At 40.5% G+C, this 25,139-nt stretch overlaps 1 protein-coding gene across 1 annotated transcript; it reads right to left on the reverse strand.

The window, feature by feature from the left end:
- Nucleotides 1-7,963: 7,963 nt before the first annotated feature.
- Nucleotides 7,964-11,816, reverse strand: LOC140462981 (protein snail homolog Sna-like). Its single transcript, XM_072556554.1, has 3 exons — nt 11,610-11,816; nt 10,739-11,275; nt 7,964-8,920 (listed from the first exon to the last, which is right to left on the reverse strand). Exons 1-3 carry the CDS (start codon nt 11,686-11,688, stop codon nt 8,739-8,741), a joined length of 798 nt encoding a protein of 265 aa, XP_072412655.1. The 5' UTR covers nt 11,689-11,816; the 3' UTR covers nt 7,964-8,738.
- Between the last annotated feature and the right edge of the window lie 13,323 nt (nt 11,817-25,139).

Here is a 25,139-nt window from a genome sequence, read left to right on the forward strand (position 1 = left end):
CACATACCCTCTAATCACCCTCAGCCTTACTGGCGATTGTGGTTGTAAGCATTGCTTCTTATTTGAGGTATTTTAGGTGTTGGAGGTGATTTCCTTGAATTCCAAGAGCAGAAAATACTGTTTTATAAGCTACTGCATTGTTTTGGAAATTTGGAAAAAAATGTTTTGCAGTGGCACCTTTAAAAGGAGGAAGACAGGCAAAAGATAGCAACCACATGGTCAGTGAGGGAGAGAGAGAAAAAAAACCTACGCTGCTAACTGACACAGCAGTGAATCTACACAGTTACTGCCTTTGCTGTTTGAGTTCATGTATCTCTGGATATCAGAGCGCATCTAGGAACAATTAACAACCAGCGAACTTCACAGCTGACCTTAAAAGGACCATTGTGGGTGAGCTCACTGCACAGAAACAGATAAGTGCATTGTTTTTTAATGTGTAACCTTGCTGTAAGTCTACAATAGTAAGTAGAGTGGGATCTTTCTTGATTATATGTTCTATTGAGATCTGACTGTTGATTAAATTTTAAAAATATGAACCATAAGTACGAAGTTAGCCTGGAGCACTGTTTTTCAGAGTAAGAAGATGAGGTCTGTAGATTGTGAGAGAGCAAAGATGGCCTTTAGTAGAGTGATATGCTCTTCCTGTTGGATGTGGGAGTTTAGGAAGAGTTTCCATGCTACTGATGATTATGTCTGCAGGGTGTGTCATTGGTTGTTCATCTTATCAGATTGTGTGTATCATTTGCAGTGACAGTTCGAGGCAATATGGTATTTACAAGAGCTAGGGGGTATGATGGATGGCACTTATAGGAAGAGAGAAAAGCCACAGATACAGTCAAATGGATGGGTTAACTCCAGGAAAGGTAGGAGGGGTAGGCAGGTAGTGCAGAAGACTCCTGTGGCTATCCCCATTTCAAACAAGTTTGCTGTTTTGGAAAATATAGGAAGTGACGGACTCTCAGGGGAATGTAGCACAAACAATCATGTTTCTGGTTTTGAGACTGGCTCAATTGTAATGAGGGGTATGTTGGGTTCCAAGTGACCGATTGTGTTAGGGGACTGTCTAGTCAGAGGCACAGACAGATGTATCTGCAGCCAGCAGTGAGAAATCAGAATGGTGTGTTGCCTCTCTAGTGCAAGGATCAAGGATATCTCAGAAAGGGTGCAGAATGTTCTCCAAGGGGAGAGGGATTAGCAGGAGGTCATTGTATACATTGGAACTAATGACTTAGGAAGGGAAAAGGATGAGTTTCTGAAGGGAGAAAATAGGAAGTTAGGTAGGAATTTAAAAAGGAAGTCCTGGAGGGTAGTAATACCTGGATTACTCCCGGTGCTATGAACTAGTGAGGGAAGGAGGAGAAGGATAGAGCAAATGAATGTGTGGCTGAGGAGCTGGTGAGGGGAGAAAGGTTCACATTTTTGGATCATTGGAATCTCCCCTGGGATAGAAGTGACTTGTACAAGAAAGATACTTTGCACCTAAATTGGAAGGGGACCAGTTGGCAGGGAGATTTGCTAGAGATGCTCGGGAGGATTTAAACTTGTGAGTGGGGGATGGCAGGAAGACCAAGGGAAATAGTGAAGAAAGAGATCAGTCTGAGACTGGTACAGTTGGGAATGGGATACTGGATTAGTGGTGCTGGAAGAGCAAAGCAGTTCAGGCAGCATCCAACGAGCAGCGAAATCGACGTTTTGGGCAAAAGCCCTTCATCAGGAAAGGCTTCCTGATGAAGGGCTTTTGCCTGAAACGTCGATTTCGCTGCTCGTTGGATGCTGCCTGAACTGCTGTGCTCTTCCAGCACCACTAATCCAGTATTTGGTTTTCAGCATCTGCAGTCATTGTTTTTACCCAGTTGGGAATGGGAGCAAGTCAAACAGTCAGAGCAGGCAGGAACAAAACAGAGAACAAGGTCGGACTGATAAATTAAACTGTATTTACTTCAATGAAGGAGGCCTAACAAGGAAGGCAAATGAACTCAGGGTATGGTTAGGAATATGGGACTGACATATAGCAATTACAGGATCATGGCTCAGGGTGATGAATTGTCAGCTTAATGGTCTGGGATATAAATGCTACAGGAAGGATAGATAGGGGGGCAAGAGAGGAGGGAGGACTGGCATTTTTGATAAAGGATAGCATTACAGCTGTGCTGAGGGAGGATATTCCTGGAAATACATCCAGGGAAGTTATTTGGGTGGGAGTGAAAAATAAGAAAGGAATGATCACCTTATTGGGATTGCATTGTAGACCCCCTAATAGTCAGCAGGAAATTGAGAAACAAATTTATAAGGAGGTCTCAGTTATCTGTAAGAATAATAGGGTGGTTATGGTAGGGGATTTTAGCTTCCAGACATAGACTGGGACTGCCATAGTGTTAAGGGTTTAGATGGAGAGGAATTTGTACAAGAAAATTTTCTGATTCAGTATGTGATGTACCTACTAGAGAAGATGCAAAACTTGACCTACTCTTGGGAAATAAGACAGAGCAGGTGACTGAGGTGTCAGAAGGGAAGCACTTTGGCACCAGTAACCATAATTGTATCAGTTTTAAAGTAGTGATGGAAAAAGATAGACCAGATCTAAAAGATACGTTCTAATTTGAAGGAAGGCTAATTTTGACGGCATTAAGTAAGAATATTGCGTGCAATTCTGGTCTCCTTCCTATCGGAAAGATGTTGTGAAACTTAAAAGGGTTCAGAACAGATTTACAAGGATGCTACCAGGGTTGGAGGATCTGAGCTACAGGGAGAGGCTGAACAGGCTGGAGCTGTTTTCCCTGCAGTGTCGGAGGCTGAGGGGTGAGCTTATAGAGGTTTACAAAATTATGAGGGGCATGGATAGGATAAATAGACAAAGTCTTTTCCCTGGGATTGGGGAGTGCACAACTGGAGGACATAGGTTTAGGGTGAGAGGGGAAAGATATAAAAGAGACCCAAGGGGCAACCTTTTCACGTGGAGGATGGCATGTGTATGGAATGAGCTGCCAGAGGATGTGGTGGAGGCTGGTACAATTGCAACATTTAAGAGGCATTTGGATGGGTATATGAATAGGAAGGGTTTAGAGGGATATGGCCAGGTGCTGGCAGGTGGGACTAGATTGAGTTGAGATATCTGGTCGACATGGATGGGTTGGACCGAAGGGTCTGTTTCCATGCTGTACATCTCTATGACTCTATGACTCTATAACTTTCAAAAGCTGATTAGGGGCAGATGTTTGCAGGTAAAGGAACAGCTGGTAAATGGGAATCCTTCAGAAATGAGATAACAAGAGTTCAGAGACACTGTATTCCTGTTAGGGTGAAAGGAAAGACTGGTAGGTCTAGGGAATGCTGAATGATGAGAGAAATTGAGGGATTGGTTAAGAAAAAGAAGGAAGCATTTATCAGGTAGAGATAGGATAGATCGAGTGAATCCTTCGAAGACTATAAAGGTAATAGGAGTATACTTAAGAGGGAAATCAGGAGGGCAAAAAGGGGCATAAAATAGCTTTGGCAAATAGGGTTAAGGAGAATCCAAAGGGATTCTATAAATACATTAAGGATAAATGGGTAACTAGGGAGAGAATGTGGCCCCACAACAATCCTCAAAGCAACCTATGTGTGGAGATGGGCGAGATACTAAACGAGAATTTTCATCAGTGTTTACAGTGAAGAAGGACATGGAAGATATAGGTTGTAGGGAATTAGATAGGGGTGACCTTATAGAGGTTAATTAAATCATGAGGGGCATGGATATGGCAAATAGACAAGGTCTTTTTTCCTGGGGTGGGGTGTCCAGAACTAGAGGGCATGGGTTTCAGGTGAGAAGGGAAAGATATACAAAAGGCCTAAGGGGCAACTTTTTCATGCAGAGGGTGGTGCGTATATGGAATGGGCTGCCAGATGAAGTGGTGGAGTACAATTGCAACATTTAAAAGGTATCTGGATGAGTATATGAGTAGAAAGGGTTTGGAGGGATATAGGCCAAGTGCTGGCAGGTGGGATGAGATTGGGTTGGGATGTCTGGTCAGCGTGGACAAGTTGGACTGAAAGGTCTATTTCTGTGCTATACATCTGTATGACTCAATGACATTTTGAAAAATATCCATATTACAGAGGAGGAGGTGCTGGATGTCTTGATTCACATAAAAGTGAATAAATCCCCAGGACCTTATCAGGTGTACCCCAGACCTCTGTGTGAAGCTAGGGAGGTGATTGCTGGGCCCTTTGCTGGTAAAGGTGGTAAGGAAAATCCAGGGAACTGTAGACCATTGAGCCTGACATTGGTGGTGGGCAAGTTGTTGGAGGAAATCCTGAGGGACAGGATGTTCATGTATTTGGAAAAGCAAGGACTGATTAGGGATAGTCAGCATGGCTTTGTGCATGGGAAATCATGTCTCGCAAATTTGATTTGTTTTTTGAAAAAGTAACAAAGAAGATTGATGAGGGCAGAGTGGTAGATGTGATCTATACGGACTTCAGTAAGGCATTCTACAAGGTTCCCCATGGGAGACTGGTTAGCAAGGTTACATCTCATGGAATACAGGGAGAACTAGCCATTTGGAAGTTGGCTTTTAACTCTGGAGGCCTGTGGTGTGCCACAAGGATCGGAGCTGGATCTTCTGCTTTTCATCATTTATATAAATGTTTTGGATGTAAACATAAGAGGTAAAGTTAATACATTTGCAGATGACACCAAAATTGGAGATGTAGTGGCCAGCGAAGAAGGTTACCTCAAAGGACAAGGGGATCTTGATCAGGTGGGCCAATGGGGGATGGTGAATGGCAGATGGAGTTTAATTTACATAAATGTGAAGTGCTGCATTTTGGAAAAGCAAATCAAGCAGGACTTATACACTTAATGGCAAGGCCCTGGTGAGTGTTGCTGAACAAAGAGACCTTGAAATGCAAGTTCATAGTTCATTGAAAGTAGAGTTCAGGTAGATAGGATAGTGAAGAAGGCATTTGGTATGCATACCTGTATTGGTCAGAGCATTGAGTATAGGAACGGGAAGGAGTTGCAGCTGTACAGGCCATTGGTTCAGCCACTTTTGGAATATTGCATGCAGTTCTGGTCACCTTCCTATTGGAAGGATATTGTGATGCTTGAAAGGGTGTGGAAAACATATACATGGAGATTGCCAGGGTTGAAGGATTTCAGCTATCGGGAGAGGCTGCATAGACTGGGGCTGCTTTCCCTAGAGCGTTGGAGGCTGAGGGGTGACCTTATAAAGGCTTATAAAATCATAAGGGGCATGGATAGAATAAATAGATAAGGTCTTTTCCCCGGGGTGGGAGAGTCCAGAACAAGAGGGCATAGATTTAGGAGGTGAAGGGAAAGATATAAAAGGGAGGCAACTTTTTCACACAGAGGGTGGTACGTGTATGGAATGAGCTGCCAGAAGTGATGGAGGCTGGTACAATTGTAACATTTAAAAGGCATCTGGATGGGTATATGAGTAGGAAGGGTTTAAAGGGATATGGGCCAAGTGCTGGCAGATGGGGCTAGATTCGGTTAGGATATCTGGTCAGCAAGGGCAGGTTGGACTGAAGGGTCTATTTCAGTGCTGTACATCTATATGATTCTATGTGCAGGTTAGGTGGATTGGTTATAAAAAAATTGCTCTGTGTCCAGAGATGTGTAGGTTAAGTGGGTTAGACATGGTAAATATGGGGTTAGAGTGGGAGGCTATATCTGGGTGTGATGCGGTTCAGAGGGCCAGTGCAGTATCAATGGGCTAAAGAGCTTCTTCCCACACTGTGGGGATTCTTTGATTCTATGATGAATCTCATGTGTGTCGGTGGTAAATTGGCTGTGTACCTCCCTATATTATGTCCATGATTACACAATTGGCTGTGAATTACTTTAGGATGTCTTAAGCTCATGAAAGAAATGTATATAAAAGTAAAGCTTTCCTTTCTTTCTTTGCAGGGTTTTGATGCTTATTGCATTGCTGTGATAGATAGTTTTCAGATTTTTACCAGGACATTATGGCAGCAGTGTTTCTTTCATATGGTTTAGTTTTAAATACAACTTCTCTTTTACATTTAACTTTTCCAATCTAATTCATGTATCTGTAGCTTTTAAGTAGAATAAAAACATTCATTATTTAGGATGAGGTTTTTCTTCGTATTGCTATACATCGCCAACATTCCAGTAATACATACAAACATATTCTGAGCTAATATAGTACCAGAATTTACAGCTGTAAAGATAGCAGTGCCATCAGTGATGGTCACCATTACTTCTTCAAAGGGACATTAGTTTCTGGCGCCTGCACATGTGCAGTTAAGCCCAGAAGTTGTCAGCAATATGCTGCGCGCCCGTAGGGTGCAGTTTGATGTGTTTGTGGACACAATCACACAGGATCAGTGAACTGCAACTTTTTTGCACATTATTCTTGCTCTAGAAAAGAAACCAAAGTAGTAAATTTTGTTTAGTCAGCCATAACTTGAGTTTTGAATAGCAAACACAGAGAATGCTGCAGAAACAAAACAGCTAGGGCAGCATCAGTGGAGATAATTTTAATTAATGTTTTGAGCCTGATATGACTCTTGTCTCTTTTATTAAGTTGCTAATGGTGTATTAAGTCATAATCACTGGTGACTACCACTTGAGTGTAAATAAACTAATTTTATAAGTGTAAAGTGTCATTCCATCAAGACATTCAAAATTGCATGGTTTTAAAAGAAAAAATTATCTTTTTTAATCAAAAAGTCTTTCTTTATTTTTCAAATTCTTCCCTGATCATGTGTACCAACCTTTAAACTGTATTCTGCACAGTGAGTAGAAAGTGAATTTTGTTTAGTTCTCTTTGCTACTTATGATAATTCTTCAGTGTGTTTGGTTGATAAGTGCCTTCTCCATTGCTAAATTCCACAGATCCTCTAATTATGGTGCCAATTTCAAAGTGAAATTTACATCTTAAAATTGCTAAATCAAAGTCAGCATGAGCTCCATCCTTGACAAAAGAATTGAGTTTTAAAGAGTCTTAAAGTGAGAGAGTAAGATGGAAAGAAGGGGGTTTAATAATGGAGTTCGAAAGAATTCAAAAGGATGATGAACCCACAAGAGCGCAGGGCTAGAGGAAATGAGAGTTTGTGGGGCAGAAAATACAGAGATGGGGAGGTGGAGGAACCTGGAAAGGCATTGATAGATGGAAGAACTTTATATTTGACACATTGAGCCCCCAGGAGCTGGGATAGGTCAGTGAGCACAGCAGGCAGAAAGAGTATATCAAATCTGATATTCTGAGTCATAATATGACCATACATACTTACTTGAATTCTTAACTCTCCTTCAGGCAAAACAATCAAGATCGATCATCATCAGATTCCTCAGAATCTACTGATGGCTTCCAGCTTCATGGTTGTTTGCACAGTAAATTAGTCTCACTAATTATGTATTCAGTTCAGGTTCACAGCCACATAAAATTTAACAATGCATTGGTTGCTAAGTGTTGTAAATGTGTGTTTTTATTCAATGGAGGCTTGATGGTGATATAACAAGTACAAAACTTACTGTTGATATTCCAAATTCAGAATGCAAATTTTCAATTCTTCACGAGATATAGATTAAGGAGAACTGGCTCAAGTCTAGTGTATAGAGTCGAAACTAACTTGTTTTACCTGAGAAATTGGAAAATAAATGGCAGATATGCATATTATTTGAAAATGGTTTAATTTCTATTTATGAAAGTTTCATTTAGCAAATGTGCTTTTATATCTACTATTAATCTATGTAAAGGAGAAACTGAAACTTCTATTGAACTTTAGAAATTACAGCTCAACATACAGGTGATATCTTACCCTTCTGTACCATTTAATGGAATTGTCAAACATATTGTATGGTTCAACTATATTGTGTACTTTGATGTATGTTGGAACATTAGGTTGAGGTTATTTTAGTAATCAATAAAGTAGCAAATAGATAATTGCTGTGTTCACTGATGTTTCTTATGTAACCACCATGAAATACTTCACATTTTGTTAAAGGTAAAAATTTTATTACATATTCTTTACATAATGTACCTGTTAAAAGTCTCAGCAATACAAAACTGTCACGTAGAAAATTACAGTATACAAAGTAATACCAGTGTACCCTTGTAATGTAAACAAATATATATTGTGACAATTCTGTACAAACACTGTATAGAAAAAAGATGCATTCACCAGGCACCTGTCAATAGCCATAAAAATCTTTTGGCACACACCTGTCAATAGTCAGGCATCTATCTAAGCCCTGCATTGTAACATGTGACAACTGCTTGCCATTAGTTATACATCCACTGAAAAGCAGTTGTTAAGGTTGATATTAACAGGTGCTTCAGCTTGCCTGTAAACAGGAATCTTATTTCAGATTGCAAGTGATGTCTACTAAACCCATTGCACAAATCTTTAGACACTGCAGGGTTTCATTGTTCCACTGAGAACATTTTATGCCAGCAACCCTCAGAAAAAGACATTATATTGCATAGTTACACAGTAAGAGACAAACTCTTTTTCTGGTGGGTTATACCGAATAAAATACTGAATGTTTTTGATATCCCTTAAAGAATCTCTAAGAGAGCCAGCGTTTTCTGTTCTTACCTCCTCGTCCCCTCAAAAAAGATGGGAGCCTTGATATACAAAAACAAATGTTAATATTTATGTTCAAATAATAAATAAAATTCAGCATAGGCCAGCATAAGAGATTCACTCTATAATCAAATGAAATGGGCTGAAATGCACACAGCAGTTCTCATTTTAAAAAAATAGTTTCAACGAGTTGCGCAGCATCCTGTTTCTTCATGTTTATGAAGAAGAGACATTCTGGAGAAAGTCTTGGAGCAGTTTTTGCACTGGTATTTTTTGACATCTGAGTGAGTCTGCAGGTGGGCTCTGAGGTTGGACCGATCTGCAAATGCTCTGTTGCAATGAGGGCAGGAGAAGGGTTTCTCACCTGAAGGAATATGAAAAAAATAACAATAAGGAATGCTGTGAATTCTCTGAGGATAATTGATTCCTCAGGTATTTTTAGTAATAGGAAATGCATTTAACTTGCTTATCTTAGTTCAATTTTACCCAGAAATAAAATACACAGTGTATAGAAATGAAAGAATATTTTATGCACTGAGAAGGGTTGAAATTTGATATAAACTAAATTAAATAATTGGATCTCTGAAATTTTTTCCCCCACAATGAGTCTAATGCAGCCAAAATAAAGCAAGAACTGAAGAGCTCTTAAGCAAACAAACACAAAAATTGCTCAAGAAACTCAGCAGGTCTGTTGCATCTGTGGAGACAGAAACAGAGTTAATGTTTTGAATCCAATAAATTGTTCTTCAGAAATGCAGAGGTCATATTGGACTCAAAACATTACTTCTGTTTTCTCTCCAGATGTTGCCGAACCTGTTGAATTTCTGCAGCAATTTTTGGTTTTGTTTAAAGCAGCCATCTTACTTTAAAATAGCAAAGAGTTGTAATGAATTATATTAACAATGGATACAAAATCACAAATCAGAGATTTAATAAAGGCATAGTTTTATCAGTTTATCCTAAATTGTGCAATACATTAAATGGTTTAAACATCCTAAACTGAATAGTGGCAAAGCTGCAACAAAGCAAGGCTGAATATTGAACTTTTAACAAAATATAAAACAAATAAATCATCTGTCTTTAAAACAGTGGAGAAGTTGGAACCTAAAGTTAAGAATGGCATCATCAAACAAACTATGATTACGCCTTGATTTATGGCAAAATGAAAAAAAGAAGTTTTCTTTAACTAATTCCTTTGAGGGCATTTGCTTTTCCTTAAGGTGGTGTGAAATCAACAACAAAGTGGGAATTAACCCACGCCAGAGGCTGGTAAATAGATCTGGGGAGGCTGCATTGTGAAAAGTGATAATTCTTGTATTTAGAACTGATGGCCCCAATAGGTGACAGCTGGAGTCTATAGCTGTGCCTGCAGTGTACTGTAACAGGTGCACTGTACAAACTGCACTGCTACATCAATGCACCTGCCCCATGTCTGTCAACCATTCACATACACGGTCCTCCACAGGACAACACCACCACTCAAAAAGAATTAAATGCGATAGTGGTGAAACGAAGAATCACAACAGGGTCTTTTTGTTTGCCACTAAGAACATCCTCTTTTAGCTGTTGGAGACAATGTAAGGGACAAAAACGCAGCCTGGAAAGCCACGAACAATGTTTTGCCTGAAAGGTGGTTTTATTGCACCATGTGCGCCTTTTGTACTGATCCAAAGAAAAGTAAGTTATACACCAGTGTGTGAAATACATGACGCATATTTTTTTTTAAAAATGGAATAAATTGTGAGGAGCGGGTTACTTTCAGATATTAGTAAAGGTGAACTGTAAATGCTGACACAACTATGTGTATCAAAAAATGCTAACTGGTCCATGAGGGTACCGCGAATTGACTACTTATCAGAAGCAGGTACAGAGACGTATCTGTCCATCTGATCATCCTTCTCACTAAGACACACAAAATATCCCGGAAATGGCTCTTCAGGGATGAAGGTTCCGCGGATTTGCACAGGTCAGCACTGACATAATTGTACTATATGTTACAAAACACCCAGAATATTGTGCAAATCACCTTCCAATGTATCGTATCGGCAGGGATTAAAGCGTTTAAAATAATCGCGTGGTCGTCAATTCCTCAATTTTAAAAAAAACTAGAGCAACGTTTAAATCTCCCTATCCAAGAACGGATTGATGAGAGAAGTGGATTGGAAAGGAATGCAGTACTCACCAGTGTGCGTGCGGATGTGCCCTTGGAGCAGCCACGGTCTGGAGAAGGCTTTGCCACAGATTTTGCAAACGCAAGGCAGCGTGTGGCTTCTGATGTGCATCTTCAGGGCTCCCAGACTCACGTATTCCTTCTCACAGTACTTACAGTTAAAGCATTTCCTGGCCTGGGGCTCGCAGTGCAGCTGCTTGTGTTTGGAGAGTCCCGCGAAAGTCGAGTAGCATTTGCTGCACTGACTGCACTGAAATTTCTCCGCTTCCGTGGCCGAAGAGTCTGGGCTGGGCGGCTCCGATGTCTTGCCGTCCTCTTCCTCGCTCGATAGGGATGCCAGGTCGTGAGGTTTGCGTCGTTTGGGGTTGTCCGCCGTGGGGGGCTCGCTTTTCTGGCTGGCCAGGCTACTCTCGATTTCGGCAGAGTAGAGGCTTGAGATCAACCCGGCGTCCCACACCATGGCGGGATAATAAGCTCCGGGACTGAGGATTTCAGGCTGAGGGATGACTGGGATCGGATACTTCTCATAGAGAAATGGAGAGATAATCACTGCAACCAACAAACAACATGACACTAAATGAATGGAGCTCCCAGTATCTGCCCGCACCCTTTAACACACCACAACAGGGCACTGCTTCCAAAATTCTAACTCACGGGCACCAACACGTCTGCAGGTTATATCGATGCTGTCTCCCAGTCACCCCAATATGTCCCCCAAGGCAAAGGTTTTACTTTCTTCTTAATCCTAACTTCAATCGGCAGCATTTGATACATTGACATTGCCAGTTTCACTATTCACAGTAAGTTACATCTATTGATATAGGAAGGAATAAAGATCCCACCCACTGCTAACACAACCGAATATTGTCATCAATTTGTCTACCTGTCTGGCTGTCGAGTTCACTGTAGTTTGGTTTCTTGGTGGTCGAGAAATGCTTCTTAATAAGAAACGACCGAGGCATCTTGAGATTCCGGTTTGCCTAAATTCTCCCAAGTCCTGTTTAAACAGCGAGGGTGCCTGGATTAAAGACAGCCCGTTGGTTTGCTGCAGGGAGCCAGCCCACTTGTGGAAAATGTTCGCGATCTGGTGTACATATTGGCTTCAGGAGCCGGCTGGAGGAGGGGGGAAGAACTTGCATTTGTCACATCGCCATCCAATCGGCTCGAAGCACCGGGGGGAAGCCGAGAGACAGGGCGGGGCTTTCGCGTCGGGCTCTGCTCCCAACAGGTGTTTGTACAAAGCTGCAAAGCTCAGGCGCTCAGTGCACAGACTTCCCAAGGACTGAAGGACATTGACGGACCGATCGAAGCCCATTGTCTGGGTGGAATAAGCGCTTAGCGCAACAACAGCAATTCACAGCCGTTCAGGAATATAAAGGGCTGTGAACTGCTGCATTAAATGGAGCATTTTAATAGCATGAGGTTGATGCAGTAATGCATTAAAATTCAGTTTCAGAAGTTAAAAATCACACAATACCAGGTTATCGTCCAACAGGTTTAATTGTAAGGTTTCAGAAGCGGTAGGCTCAACTAAGTGGATTTTTATACCAGAATGTTGTATTGAGTGAATTGATTTTAATTGTAAATATGATATACTTATATCCCAGAGGCATGGAAATGGTCCCTGCTTTGACCTGTTCACTCCTGCACCATTTAGCTTGGTTGTATTCTCCTTCAGTTTGCCTGAACTGATGATTGTCACTAGTTTTGAATTGCTGTTAACTGGAGACGTGTGGTGTCTCGCGTCAATCTGGTCATTCCTGCAGCCCATACCGCACAGATAGCGAGGGATAACCTCGCCGACACCCTCACTCCGTTCGCAGCAGTTGAGAAAAGATCATTTGTTTGTCTGAGACAGGTACAAAAACCGAAATCAGACGTGCATCACTGTGCACGGTTGAGCTGTGTGCTGTCTAAACAGTTGTTGTTGGAATCTTAGAAATCTACAGCACAGAAAATTCTAAGATCTTAGGATTTTTCTAAATACATCTCAATCACTTGTCTAATATTGGATTTGCTTGCAAACAGAACTTTATTCTTCACCAGACATTAAATATGAAGGGAGCCGCAGCTGGGAAAGCTGCGCCTCCTCGTTGTTGATCTGTTTGTTGAATGGAGTCCCGCCAGTTTGCTCAAAGCATACCAACGGATCGAATGCTGGTGCTTTTGAATGCGAGGCTCACTCGGATCCTCCTTGTAAAACTTAAAAGGTGATCATTTGAGTTGAGAATAATGCACAGCAATAGAAGCTAAAATGGACGTGGCCTAATGTTGTACCAGCCTCATGGTTATGTATACCTAATGCTAGGGATGCCAATGCAAGTCGCGTCTTGCTTGTTTAAAGAGCAGTAACTGATTCAGCTTCGGAGTGCTTGGCACGTACAGCATTCCATGCAGGCAAACAAAACACTGGCTAGTGACTCAGATTTCCTCCCAGGCACCCCGCCCCAACCAGGCTAGGAGCCACGTGTCAGGACAGGATGCACCTGCCTGGCGCTCGCCTCTCTCTGCTGTTGTCATCCAGGTGTGAGGACAGATAAGGTAAGACATTTCTGGACAGGTGCAGGCAGTCACAGGTATTCTGCACATGGGGACTCCTCCTTGTACTGGATACAACTGCAGAGAAAGTCCATGCCTCCGGGGCAGCTTGTCAAGTGATTCCATGTTAACCCTTTGAACCAGCAGCGCAAAATATCCGCCTGAACAAAGGCACCTCCAGACAAACCCAACATTATTCAAGGTGTTTTTTTTAAAAAAATGTAGATCATACCACAGCTTAATGTAATAACATTAGACCCAGAATTGTTCTCAGGGCAGGTGGCTGCAGAGTTTCCTAACTTTATGTTGCTGGATGCCGGCCATGATGAAAATGGGCTAGCGTTTCAAAAAGCAACTTCGGAAGATAGCACCATGCTGGGGGGGGGGGGGGTTGCCATATAATCATTAACTCTTCCGTCAAATCTGACCGTGTAGAACTCAAGTGGAGTTAATAAAGACAGTTTAACAAAGTTGTCTCGTATGCATCAGTAACATCTAATGCAATGCTCAAACAGCAATGTACAGAGACGTCCGTTGATTTTCAGAAACGAACAAGTATTTAGGTGTAAAATGGTGCATGTTGCAGTTTAATTGCAATTCTGTTTATGTTGTATTTAGCATTATTCCATTACTGAAATGCAAATGGCATTTCAAGAGACTTTATAACTGTATCCATTTTGAGGAGAAATTCAAAAAAATAAATTGTAGATTTTACAAAAGTTTCAGTTAAAACAAAACTAATGCCAGTTCGTACATCGCTTATCATTGTTCAATGTCTTTATCAAGCTTGCCTTGCAAACATCATACGTTTCAGATATTCTTGTAAGAATTCAGTTGCTGCTGGTCTCATTTGGGATTCTAGTTTGCTCCATTTGTTATTTTTATCAATGAACTGACAGGGGTGTTCTCCAATAGTACCTTCATTCTATAATGAGAAAAGTGAGAGCCAACAAACAGACATATTCTTAATAATGAGAAGATCCTGGTGCTTCCTGACCGTCTGGGGACAACACAACTCTACTCGTTTCAGTTTCTGATGCCCAACTGGCGACAATGTGTGCGTGTGTTTTGGGCAAGGGTGGCTGTTGGGGGAGAGAGGGGAGACATTGGTCACGAGACTATCGGATCAAAATAGTTGACGGTAATGGAAGATTAGAACTAAATCAATGACTTTTAATGCTCTGTGACAGGCTTGGTCAACCATTACTTGAGGCCAGGCCGGTCTGTTGTACGTAATCGGGTCACTGGTGATTGACTAGTGTCCTGGCTCATTGATGGGATCCATTATAACCCAGTGCTTTAACCCAGGTCGTACGTGGACAAGCGGTCTTTGTGCTGATAAGCTGCATGGTTCATTACCCCTGTGGTCATAGTGGGGTCTGCAAACTTTGGCTCTTAACAACTGGTATCTATATTAACCTGGCCTTAGGCATATTGAGTTTGTACTTACACGGGAAATGAGCATCCGTATCAAGAAACAGAAACTCTACTATACTAATCCCTCAATGGCTGCTTTTTAAAATAGCTATTAAGCATAATAATAGGCTTTGTGTATATTAGATTGATCAAAAGGTTTGAATATTGACATGATATTGAATTACTACAATCTTTTAACGACAAAATTATACACCAGAACTGTTAAAATTGTAATGAATCTAGATTTGAATTGGCGTCCATCCTAAATACGATAATTTCTATAGTCAAAGAAACAACATGAACATGTTTTTTCCTGCCAATAAATGTACACTTCTTAACCAATTGTATTTATAAAGAATCTGTATTTTATGTTAATGAGATAGAAACATAGTCAAGTTAAAACAAATATTCATGTGCTATGTTCCTTACGTATATCTTTAAATGTAACAATTTAATTTTAATAACTGCGCTTAGCTCACCGGAAATTTTATCAAAATTGTAAAAGCTGGAACATAAAGAAACTGAATCATTTAATAAATCGTTTGTACTGGTATCAAAACTGGATCTTCACAGTGATGACTTCATCAAATTTGATTACTTTAATATATAAAATATAATTCTTTTAACGATTGTTACAGGGAATAGATATATTGGTTTTGAAATACTGTCAAGAGTGACACCTACTGCTCACTTTTAGTATTGTGGATCTCCTTTGATACAGGATTGGGGATAGTGTGTATTCGGAATAATTTGCAAACCTGCATTCCATAATCTCAATAATAAAATTAAAATAGAAACGGGTATGTTGAATACAAGCCCACTTAAAATTTCAACGATTTCTCAGCTCAGTAATGCAACTATTTTAAAGTTAATACATTCTTTTAAATAGGAGTAAATACGTTCAATACAATGTTAGAACCCTGCAATTTACATTTATTCATCGAAAGACGAAGACAACAATTATCTGGTCATATTATAATTTCTCTCAGACTATTAAATGTGAACCTATATAAGACAAATGCATACAGTATTTAAAGGATTAGTTTGATCAAATTGTTTTATACTAAAAGTTCTCATCATTTGATTTAATAACATTTGATTTTCTTTTAAATTTTTAAATATTTTATATGCTGCACATTTCATCCAATTACCTTATTTCAGGAGTCCCAACGGTCTAAACTAGCAGAACAAAGTATACATATGGTGAATAATATAAATCTTGCCAATTTCCTGCATCTGAAAAATATAGCAGTAGCTAAATTGAAATAAACATAAGCTCCTTGTGTTGAAAAAACACTGCATGTCATATTTCAAATTATTTATGCTTTTCTCTATCTTGTTCACCAACAAAAAATATCTCCGTTCCAATTAAGTTTTCTAAACTCATCCAGTGAATGGATAACTATTTTTCGGCTTTCCATGTTCTTACCTCTCTCAACTCAATGCCATTGATTCAGTCTTTTTTTCATTTTCCCTGACAAATTTAATTTAGCAGTAGACTTCTTCAATTCTCAAGTGTCAAAGTATGAATTTGTTTACTCTGGATTTATGTTCTTCATGATATAAACTTTCTTGGTGTATGAAATTGTAAATTTTCTTTATCAAGCTATATTCTGAGATTAAAAACAGCCTTTCATTATAAGTCCAGGGCTCCTTGTAGTGAAACCAGCATGTATCATGCTTCTGAGGAGCTAAATTAAGATCATAAATATCTACATTTCAGTTCCAGTTCCAGTGCTCCATCTGGTGTGTTTCAGGCAAACATATAATTTTCAAAGTCAAAAAGTGTCGTGCTGGAAAAGCACAGCCGGTCAGGCAGCATCCAAGGAGTATCGACGTTTCGAGCAAAAACTCGTCAGGAATGGGGAGGGGGCGGTGGGAGCTGAAAGATAAACGGCAGGGGGAGGGGCTGGGGGAACGTACCTGGGCATGCGATAGGTAGGTGATGGTGATAGTTCGGGGCAGAGGGCGGAGCGGATACATGACTTTGAAATGAGTGACATTTTACTTTGGATTTGGGGCATAATTAACATGGAATTGGAATTTGTAATGGGATTCAGTTAGGTTGATCTTTGTAAAATTTATCAGTGTGGGGTGGAAGACATCAAGTGGAGGTATGATTGCGGAATTGTGTATCTAAAGTCCTAGCAGTCGTCATTCGCAAACTTTCCATTACTGCACAGAACAGCCTTTCCCTCAGTGATGCACCTTGAAGTATTTTCTCTATGTAAGTACAATTTGTTCCTCACGTGTAAGTGAAAAAATAAAAAAGTAATTTCTGCATAATGCTAATTTAGAATATTAGGATTCCTGAAATAACGTGATTGGATGAAACTGCAGCCTGTCATATTCTGTTGTTTCTCATTGAAATTATTTAAGCAATTGCAAAGATATAGTACAATTCATATTCAAAGAATTTCCCAATCTCTGAACTTGCAGTTACGAATTTACTAGAGTATTACAAATCACATTATAAGGCATATTTCTGTAAATACTGTCCTTCATATTATTTAGCTAAAAGATATGACTTTATATCAAAAAATTGTCAAACTCCATGTATAATAAAGATTCCTAATATAACATATAATATATAAAATAAACTCAATTCAACAACTAAGTACAAATAAGCAGTTCATCACCATCTTCTCAATGGGCAGCTAGGGATGGGAAATAACTGCTCACCTATGTCCCATGACTGAAATTAAAAAAAAGATTATGCACCAAACAACTATAAAAAAGTTTTTTTTTTAAAAGAACCATTAATTGCATATGGGCAGGTAATTAAAGCTGATTAATAACAATTGCTCAAATAACTTTGTTAACAGTGTTTGAGTCACCATTTTGATTTTACAGCTGGATAAAAATTACACCCTTGTAAGTAATGTTTCTAATAGAAGAATTCCTTTAAAAGTTATTTACAAAAAAAGCTAGGAATGTAAATTGTCAAGGCAAGTCTGCAAAAGATATATAGACAAGTTAATTCATTGGGCAGAAATTTGGCAAATAGAGTATAATGTAGGAAAATGTGAACCTGACCTCTTTAGCAGGAAAAATGCAGATGCAGCAGATTATTTAGATGGAGATAAATTGTAAAACCCTATGGTACAGAGGGGTCTGGATGCCCTAGTACATGAATCATAAAAGGTTATGCAGGGATAGTAAGCGATTAAGACGACAAATGGATTGTTGGTCTTCTTTGCAAGGGGAATTGAATATAAAAGGCAAGTACTGCTACAGCTGCACAGGACTTTAGTAAGATTGCATCTGGAATATGAGTGTGTTTTGGTCTTTTACTTAAAAAAAAGGATGTAATTACATTTGAAGTAATTTCAGGGAATGTTCACTCAACTGCTTTGAGGAATGAATGGATTATCTTATAAGGAAAAGTTGTGTAGGTTGGATGCATACTCATTACAAGAATGAGAGGTGATCTTATTGAAGCAGAAGATCCTGAGGACACTCTGATGCTATAATGATGTTTCTACCTGTGAGGGAATCTAGAACTAGAGGACATAGTTTAAAGATGAGAGATCTCCAATTTAAGATGAAATAAGACTTGTTTCCCATCTCAGAAGGTTGTTTATCTTTTAAATTCTGTTACTCAGATAAGAGGGAATGCTGGGGTAATTGAAGAGATTCAAGTCTGCTAAATTGTTTTCTAATTGATGAGAAAATCAAGGATTATCAGACAGTTAAATGAATTTGAGGCCACGATTAGATCACTGAATTGCAGTGCAGACTCAAAAGGCTGAATGACTCATTCATGCACCTTATTTATGTATTTATTACTAAAAGCTCAATTGCTATACATGAATACCATGAAAGTATGTTTCTGCATAGGTCTCCCTCCACTTGGAACTTGACTTACAATAGCGAGACTCCAAGATGATATGTTGCCTCCCTGGTGCTCAGGTCAAAGATGCCTTTGAGCATGAACAGTATGTTTTGAAAGGAGATGGCGAGCAGGCAGTGTTTGTGGCCTATATTGGTACCAATGACACAGACAGAAAGAGAAATGAGGCCCTGTGAAGTAATTGAGGGACTTCGGTAGGAAGTTGAAAAGCAGAACCTGTAGGTTGTAATCTCAGGATTAATCTCTGTGCCATGTGCTAATGAAGCCAGAACTAGGAAGGTAACACAGTTGAACGGTGGCTAAAGAGCTGGTGTAGGCAGGAGGGATTCACATACCTGGATCATTGGGATCTTTCCAAGGGCAGGCAGAACCTGTAGAAGAAAGACCAATATCCTTGCAGGGAGGTTTTCTAGTGCCACTTGGGAGAGTTTAAACTTATGTGGCAGGGGACAAGAAACAGAGCAGTAGGTCAACAAATAGAGCGATTCAGGAGAAGTTGGCATTAAGAGAAGTCGGCATTAAGAGAAGTCTAATGGGAAGGACAGGCAGGGGCAGGTGATATAAGCATGGCAGGAATGGTGGTCTTACATATATTTATTTTATGCAACAAGTGTAACAGGTAAGGTTGATGAGCTTAGAGACTGGATTAGTACATGGGACTATGATGTTGTAGCCATTACAGAAACTTGTTTGAGAGAAGGGCAGGACTGGTAGCTCAACATTCCAGGGTTTAGATAATTCAGGCATGATGGAGAGGGATGTAAAAGGGATGGAGGAGTTGCTTCATAACTGTAGCCACAGCTGTACTTAGAGTACACCTTGATGAACTCACCAATGAGGAAGTGCCTAAGATGAGGGTAGGGCAGTGGATCTTGTCTATATGGACTTTACTAATGCTGTTGACAAGGTTCCTTATGGTAGCCTGGTCCAGAAGATTAAGTCACAAGGGATCCATAATGAGTTGGCAAGTTGGATACAAAGTTGTCTTGGTCATAGGAAACATAGGGAGTTGTGGAGGAACGCTTTTCTAATTGGAGATCTGTGACCAGTGATGTTCCTGGGACTTCTGTTTGTAATATTGATTTGGATGAAAATGTCAATGGTCTAATTAGTAAGTTTGTAGATGACACAAAAAATGAAGTTTTGGATAGTGAGGAAAGCTATCAAAGGATACAGCAAGATAAAGACCTGTTGAAAAATTGGGTGCAGAAATGACAGATAGTGTTTAATTTAGTCAAGTGTGATGTGATGCGTCCTGAGGAGCATTGATATACAGAGGGATCTTGGGGTCCAAGTTCAGAGGTCTCTTAAGGTGACAACTCAAGTGCCTAAGGTGATAAAGAATGCATAGAGCATGCTAGCCTTCATCAGTCAAGGCAATGAGTATGAAAGTTGACAAGTCATGTTGCAGCTGTGTGAGAATTTAGTTAGGCAACAGTTAAGAATATTTATGCAGCTCTGGTCACCATACTATAGGAAGAATGTGGAGGCTTTGGAGATGTTGCTTGGATTGGAGTGGAGCAGTGATAAGGAGAGTTTGGACAAACTTGGATTGTTTCAACTAGAACATTGAAGGCTTTGAGGTGACCAGATATTATATAAAATTATGAAAGGTTTGGATAGGATGAATGGAATGTTTTCCTCAGTGTATAAAATGTCAAATACTAAGTTGCATAGTTTTAAAATGAGAAGGGAAAGATTTAAAGGGGATATGCAGAGAAGGTTTTCTTAAACACAGAGTGGTAGGTGCTAGGAACATGCTGCCAGTCAAGATAGTAGAAGCAGATATAATAGCAATGTTTAAAAGGTATTTAGACAGACACATGAACAGAGAGTGATAAGGACCACGGACAGGAAGATGGGATTAGTTTGAAATGGCTTCATGGTCAGCATAGACATGGTGTGCTGAAGGGCCTGATCCAGTGCTGTACTGTTATATGCTACATGTTACAATTAGTCTTTCTTGACAATTTTTCTTCTGATGGTGCCTCAGTACATCACTAAAGTAAGATGTCACTTTCTCTTCTACAGCCTGATCCAACCACTCTCCCATAGCTCTTACAGCATCATGGGCCACCATTCCTACGTGGTGTGTATGGTTTGACAAACAAGCATCTCATGTTTTTACAAGCAATCTGTCTCTGTTATCCAGGCTTCTTCTCAGACCATCACAAACCATTTTCTCTTTGTACTGACCCACTAATGTCTTCATACAGAGAAAAATGGCAATCATAATGTGACAAAAAAGCATAGAAAGAAACAAAGAAGCGCAGGCACAGTTACAAAATGTCCTTTACTGTTGTCAGTGGTGCTCTTGGAAAAATTAAACTACCAATCATTGTAACAAAGAAGTTACCACTATTTGTTACAAAATATCAGCTCCTCTGCACTTTGATAGATTCATTAAACTATGTTTGTAGCAAAATCGGAGTTTAAAATAACAACATTGCTTTGTAGAGTTACCAGTGGAAATGAAACATCTAGAAAAACTATTTCCCAAGTTCAATGCTACAAATTGGATAACTATAGCTAGTAGATCCCCAAAAAGTCAAGGAAACCAAAAATTATATATAGACAATAAATTGTTGTGGTTCTGTTCGCCAAGCTGGGAATTTGTGTTGCAGATGTTTCGTCCCCTATCTAGGTGACATCTTCAGTGCTTGGGAGCCTCCTGTGAATCGCTTCTGTGATCTTTCCTCCGGCATTTATAGTGGCCTGTCTCTGCCGCTTCTGGTTGTCAGTTCCAGCTGTCTGTTGCAGTGGTCGGTATATTCGGTCCAGGTCGATGTGCTTATTGATTGAATCTGTGGATGAGTGCCATGCCTCTAGGAATTCCCTGGCTGTTCTCTGTTTGGCTTGTCCTATAATAGTAGTGTTGTCCCAGTCGAATTCATGTTGCTTGTCATCTGCGTGTGTGGCTACTAAGGATACACGACCAGCTATCCTTAGTAGCCACACATGCAGATGACAAGCAACATGAATTCGACTGGGACAACAGTACTATTATAGGACAAGCCAAACAGAGAACAGGCAGGGAATTCCTAGAGGCATGGCACTCATCCACAGACTTGATCAACAAACACATCGACTTGGACCCAATATACCGACCACTGCAACAGACAGCTGGAACTGACAACCAGAAACGGCAGAGACAGGCCACTATAAATGCCGGAGGAAAGATCACAGAAGCGCTTCACAGGATGTTCCCGAGCACTGAGGATGTCACCTAGACAGGGGACGAAACGTTTGCAAGACAAATTCCCAGCTCGGCGAACAGAACCACAACAACGAGCACCTAAGCTACAAATCTTCTCCCAAACTTTGAATTATATTACATAATTTAACCTGGATGTATTTATTTTCATGCCATAAGCTTGGATCCCGTTACTTATTCTATCCATTGGTATATGTATATCGTCTATTGTGCTGGTCACAGAAAATGGTCATCTGCAAATGTTACAACCTTCACAACTGAAATCATACCTCAACACCTTTGTTATTTATTAATTTTTTAAACCTTGACTTCTGCATTAATGTTAAAAGAGCAATAGCAACTCAATACCTAGCTGAAGAAATGAAGCTGCAAAAACTACAGGCTTTTAACAAAACCGCAGCTGCAGTACTGAAAATCTGTGTTTCAGAAGTAGTTAAAATTTTGACAATTACCCGGCAATGTTTTTCAAGACACCCAACACCCACTCCTTAATTTTGACATGCTCCAAAATATCAACACATATCTCCCTAACCTTATCATTATTCACTTTCTTCTCCTTGGTGAGTACAAAGTGAAGTACTTGTTGAAGACCTCACCCCTTTCCTCTAGTGTTCTGCATAAATTCCCTCCTCTGTCCTTCAGTGGACAGTTTCTTTCCTTTGTTACACTTTTGCTTTCAGCAAGGATACTTAAGCAGCACGTCCAAATCCATGATCACTTCCACCTAGAAGGACAATTATTTTGTGATACAGAGTGTAGTTTGTGTGTGGAATGAATTTCCAGAGGAAGTGGTAGATACGGCTTCAGTTACAATTTTTAAAAGACATTTGGATAAGTACATGATTAAGAAATGTTTGGAGGGATATGGGCCAAGTGCAGGCAGGTGGCACAAGTTTAGTTTGGGATTATGTTCAGCATGGACTGGTTGGACTGAAGAGTCTACTTCCATGCTGTATGACTATGACAAGGGCAGCAGATTCACAGGTCCACCCCATATAAGTTCCCCTCCAAGTCACTCACCATATAATTTTGGAAATATATCATCGTACCTTCACTAACGTTGAATCAAAATCCTGAAATTTACTCCCAAACATCATTGTGGGTCTATCTACTGCACATGGTCTTCAGAGGTTCAAGTGGACGGCACAGTGGTTAGCACTGCTGCCTCACAGTGCCAGAGACCCGGGTTCAATTCCTGCCTCAGGCAACTGTCTGTGTGGAGCTTGCATATACTCCCCGTGTCTGCGTTTCCTCCCACAGTCCAAAAATGTGCAGGTTAGGTAAATTGCCCCTAGTGTTAGGTGTAGGGGAATGGGTCTGGGTGGGTTGCTCTTCGGAGGGTCGGTGTGGACTTGTTGGGCCAAAGGGCCTGTTTCCACAAGGTATGTAATCTAATCTAAGGCAGCTCAACACCTCCTTCAAGAGCAACTAGGGTCAGGCAATAAATGGTGGCCCAGCCAGCAACGTCCCACGAATGAATTTTAAAAAAAGATAATTCACTGCCACTGTGAGATGATGCAATCTTTCAAAAAGTAACACCGTAGTGAGAGAACAAAGATTTCTAATACCTTATCCAAAAGGTGGTTATTCTTTCAAGTAGCTCCATAAATCAGAGCACATGAGCTTCCTATTGGTCCTGTTTTGGAACTAGAATTTGTTGGATTATGTTAATACTTTCTCATGGAATCCCTGAGCTTCCTTGCCTGCACCTCAGGAGCTTCCATGCCACAAGGTGATACCACAACTGTAAAAGGAATATTTCCTGTCCTTGAAACATCACTACCACCTTAAGGTCAGGAATCCAACTTCAGGCACATCAGATGAGGGAACGACAATGGGTGTACGTGTGTCTCTCTCTAGATGGCATTCGATGCAAGACTGAGGGTGTTGTACTTAAATGCACAGAGTGTATGAAACAAGTCAAATTGAAATTGGCAGGTATGATATTGTAGGTATCACAGAGACATGGCTGCAAGTGAATCAGGGCTGGGAACTAAATATCCAAGGATACACATCCTATTGAAAGGACAAACAGTTGGGCAGAGGGGATGGGGGTGTTTTGCCAGTAAGAAGTGAAATTAAATGGGTAGCATGAAATTATATTGAATTGAAGTTGTGGGTAGAGTTGAAGGAGTGCAAAGGAAAAAGGGCCCTGATAGGAGCGGTTTACAGACATCTGAGCAGTAGTCAGGTTGTGAAGAAGAAAATAAATCAGGAGATAGAAAAGGCATTCAAAGTTTGTGCGAAGATTTGTAGCTTAGGTGCTCATTGTTGTGGTTCTGTTCGCCGAGCTGGGAATTTGTGTTGCAGACGTTTCGTCCCTTGTCTAGGTGACATCCTCAGTGCGTGGGAGCCTCCTGTGAAGCGCTTCTGTAATCTTTCCTCCGGCACTTATAGTGATTTGTACCTGCTGCTTCCGGCTGTCCGCTGCAGTGGCTGCTATATTGGATCCAGGTCGATGTGCTTATTGATAAGCATCAATAAGCACATCGACCTGGACCCAATATACCGGCCACTGCAGCGGACAGCTGGAACTGACAACCGGAAGGGGCAGATACAAATCACTGTAAATGCCGAGGAAAGATCACAGAAGCGCTTCACAGGAGGCTCCCAAGCACTGAGGATGTCACCTAGACAAGGGACGAAACGTCTGCAACACAAATTCCCAGCTCGGCGAACAGAACCACAACATAGAAAAGGCATGTGAGAAAGGCACGATTACAATAATTATGAGGACTTCAATATGCAGGTGAACTGGAAAAACCAGTTTGGTAGCAATCACAAGGAATTCATGGAATGTCCACAAGATGTTGTTTTTTGGACCAGATTGTGCTAGAGAACAGGCAATTCAGGATTTGGTGATGTGTAATGAAGCAGGCTTGATTAGGGAGCTGAAGCTGAAGGACCCTCTGGGGCTTACTGACCATAACATGATAGAATTCACCATGCAGTTTGAAGGGGAAAAAGCTGGCGTCAAATGCAACAGTTTCACAACTGAGTAAAGGTAACTCTGGAGATACAAGGGAGAAGCTGGCCACAGGCGATTGGAAAGGGGATCCTAGCAGTGAAGACAGTGGAGCCACAATGCAAGGAATTTCTGAGGGCAATTGAGACTGGAAAATGGTTAATGAAACATCTATTTAAAGGAGTGTTGAGGAAGTGCAGAAGAGAGGAAACAATAGGCTGGTTACCAGTGACTGAGGTCAGGCTAAGATTTTCAGGTTCATTATTAGGGATGAGATTGCGGAGTACCGTTCTTGGAAGTGTATGGTAAGATAGGGCTGAGTCAGCACGGTTTATTCAAGGAGAGGTAAAGCTTGACAAATCTGTTAATTCTTTGAGGAAGTAACAAGTATATCAGACAAAAGACATGATCTACAGTATTTGGATTT

This window comes from Chiloscyllium punctatum, chromosome 37 (genome assembly GCF_047496795.1).
Source record: "Chiloscyllium punctatum isolate Juve2018m chromosome 37, sChiPun1.3, whole genome shotgun sequence".
NCBI classification, from domain to species: Eukaryota; Metazoa; Chordata; class Chondrichthyes; order Orectolobiformes; family Hemiscylliidae; genus Chiloscyllium; species Chiloscyllium punctatum.

Coding starts and splice junctions, on each gene's coding strand:
- LOC140462981 (XM_072556554.1), bottom strand. CDS start 11,688: ATGCCTCGGTCGTTTCTTATTAAGAAGCATTTCTCGACCACCAAGAAA. Junction 11,276..11,609: donor TGAACTCGACAGCCAGACAG/GTAGACAAATTG, acceptor TGTTGGTTGCAG/TGATTATCTCTCCATTTCTC. Junction 8,921..10,738: donor GCACATCCGCACGCACACTG/GTGAGTACTGCA, acceptor ATATTCCTTCAG/GTGAGAAACCCTTCTCCTGC.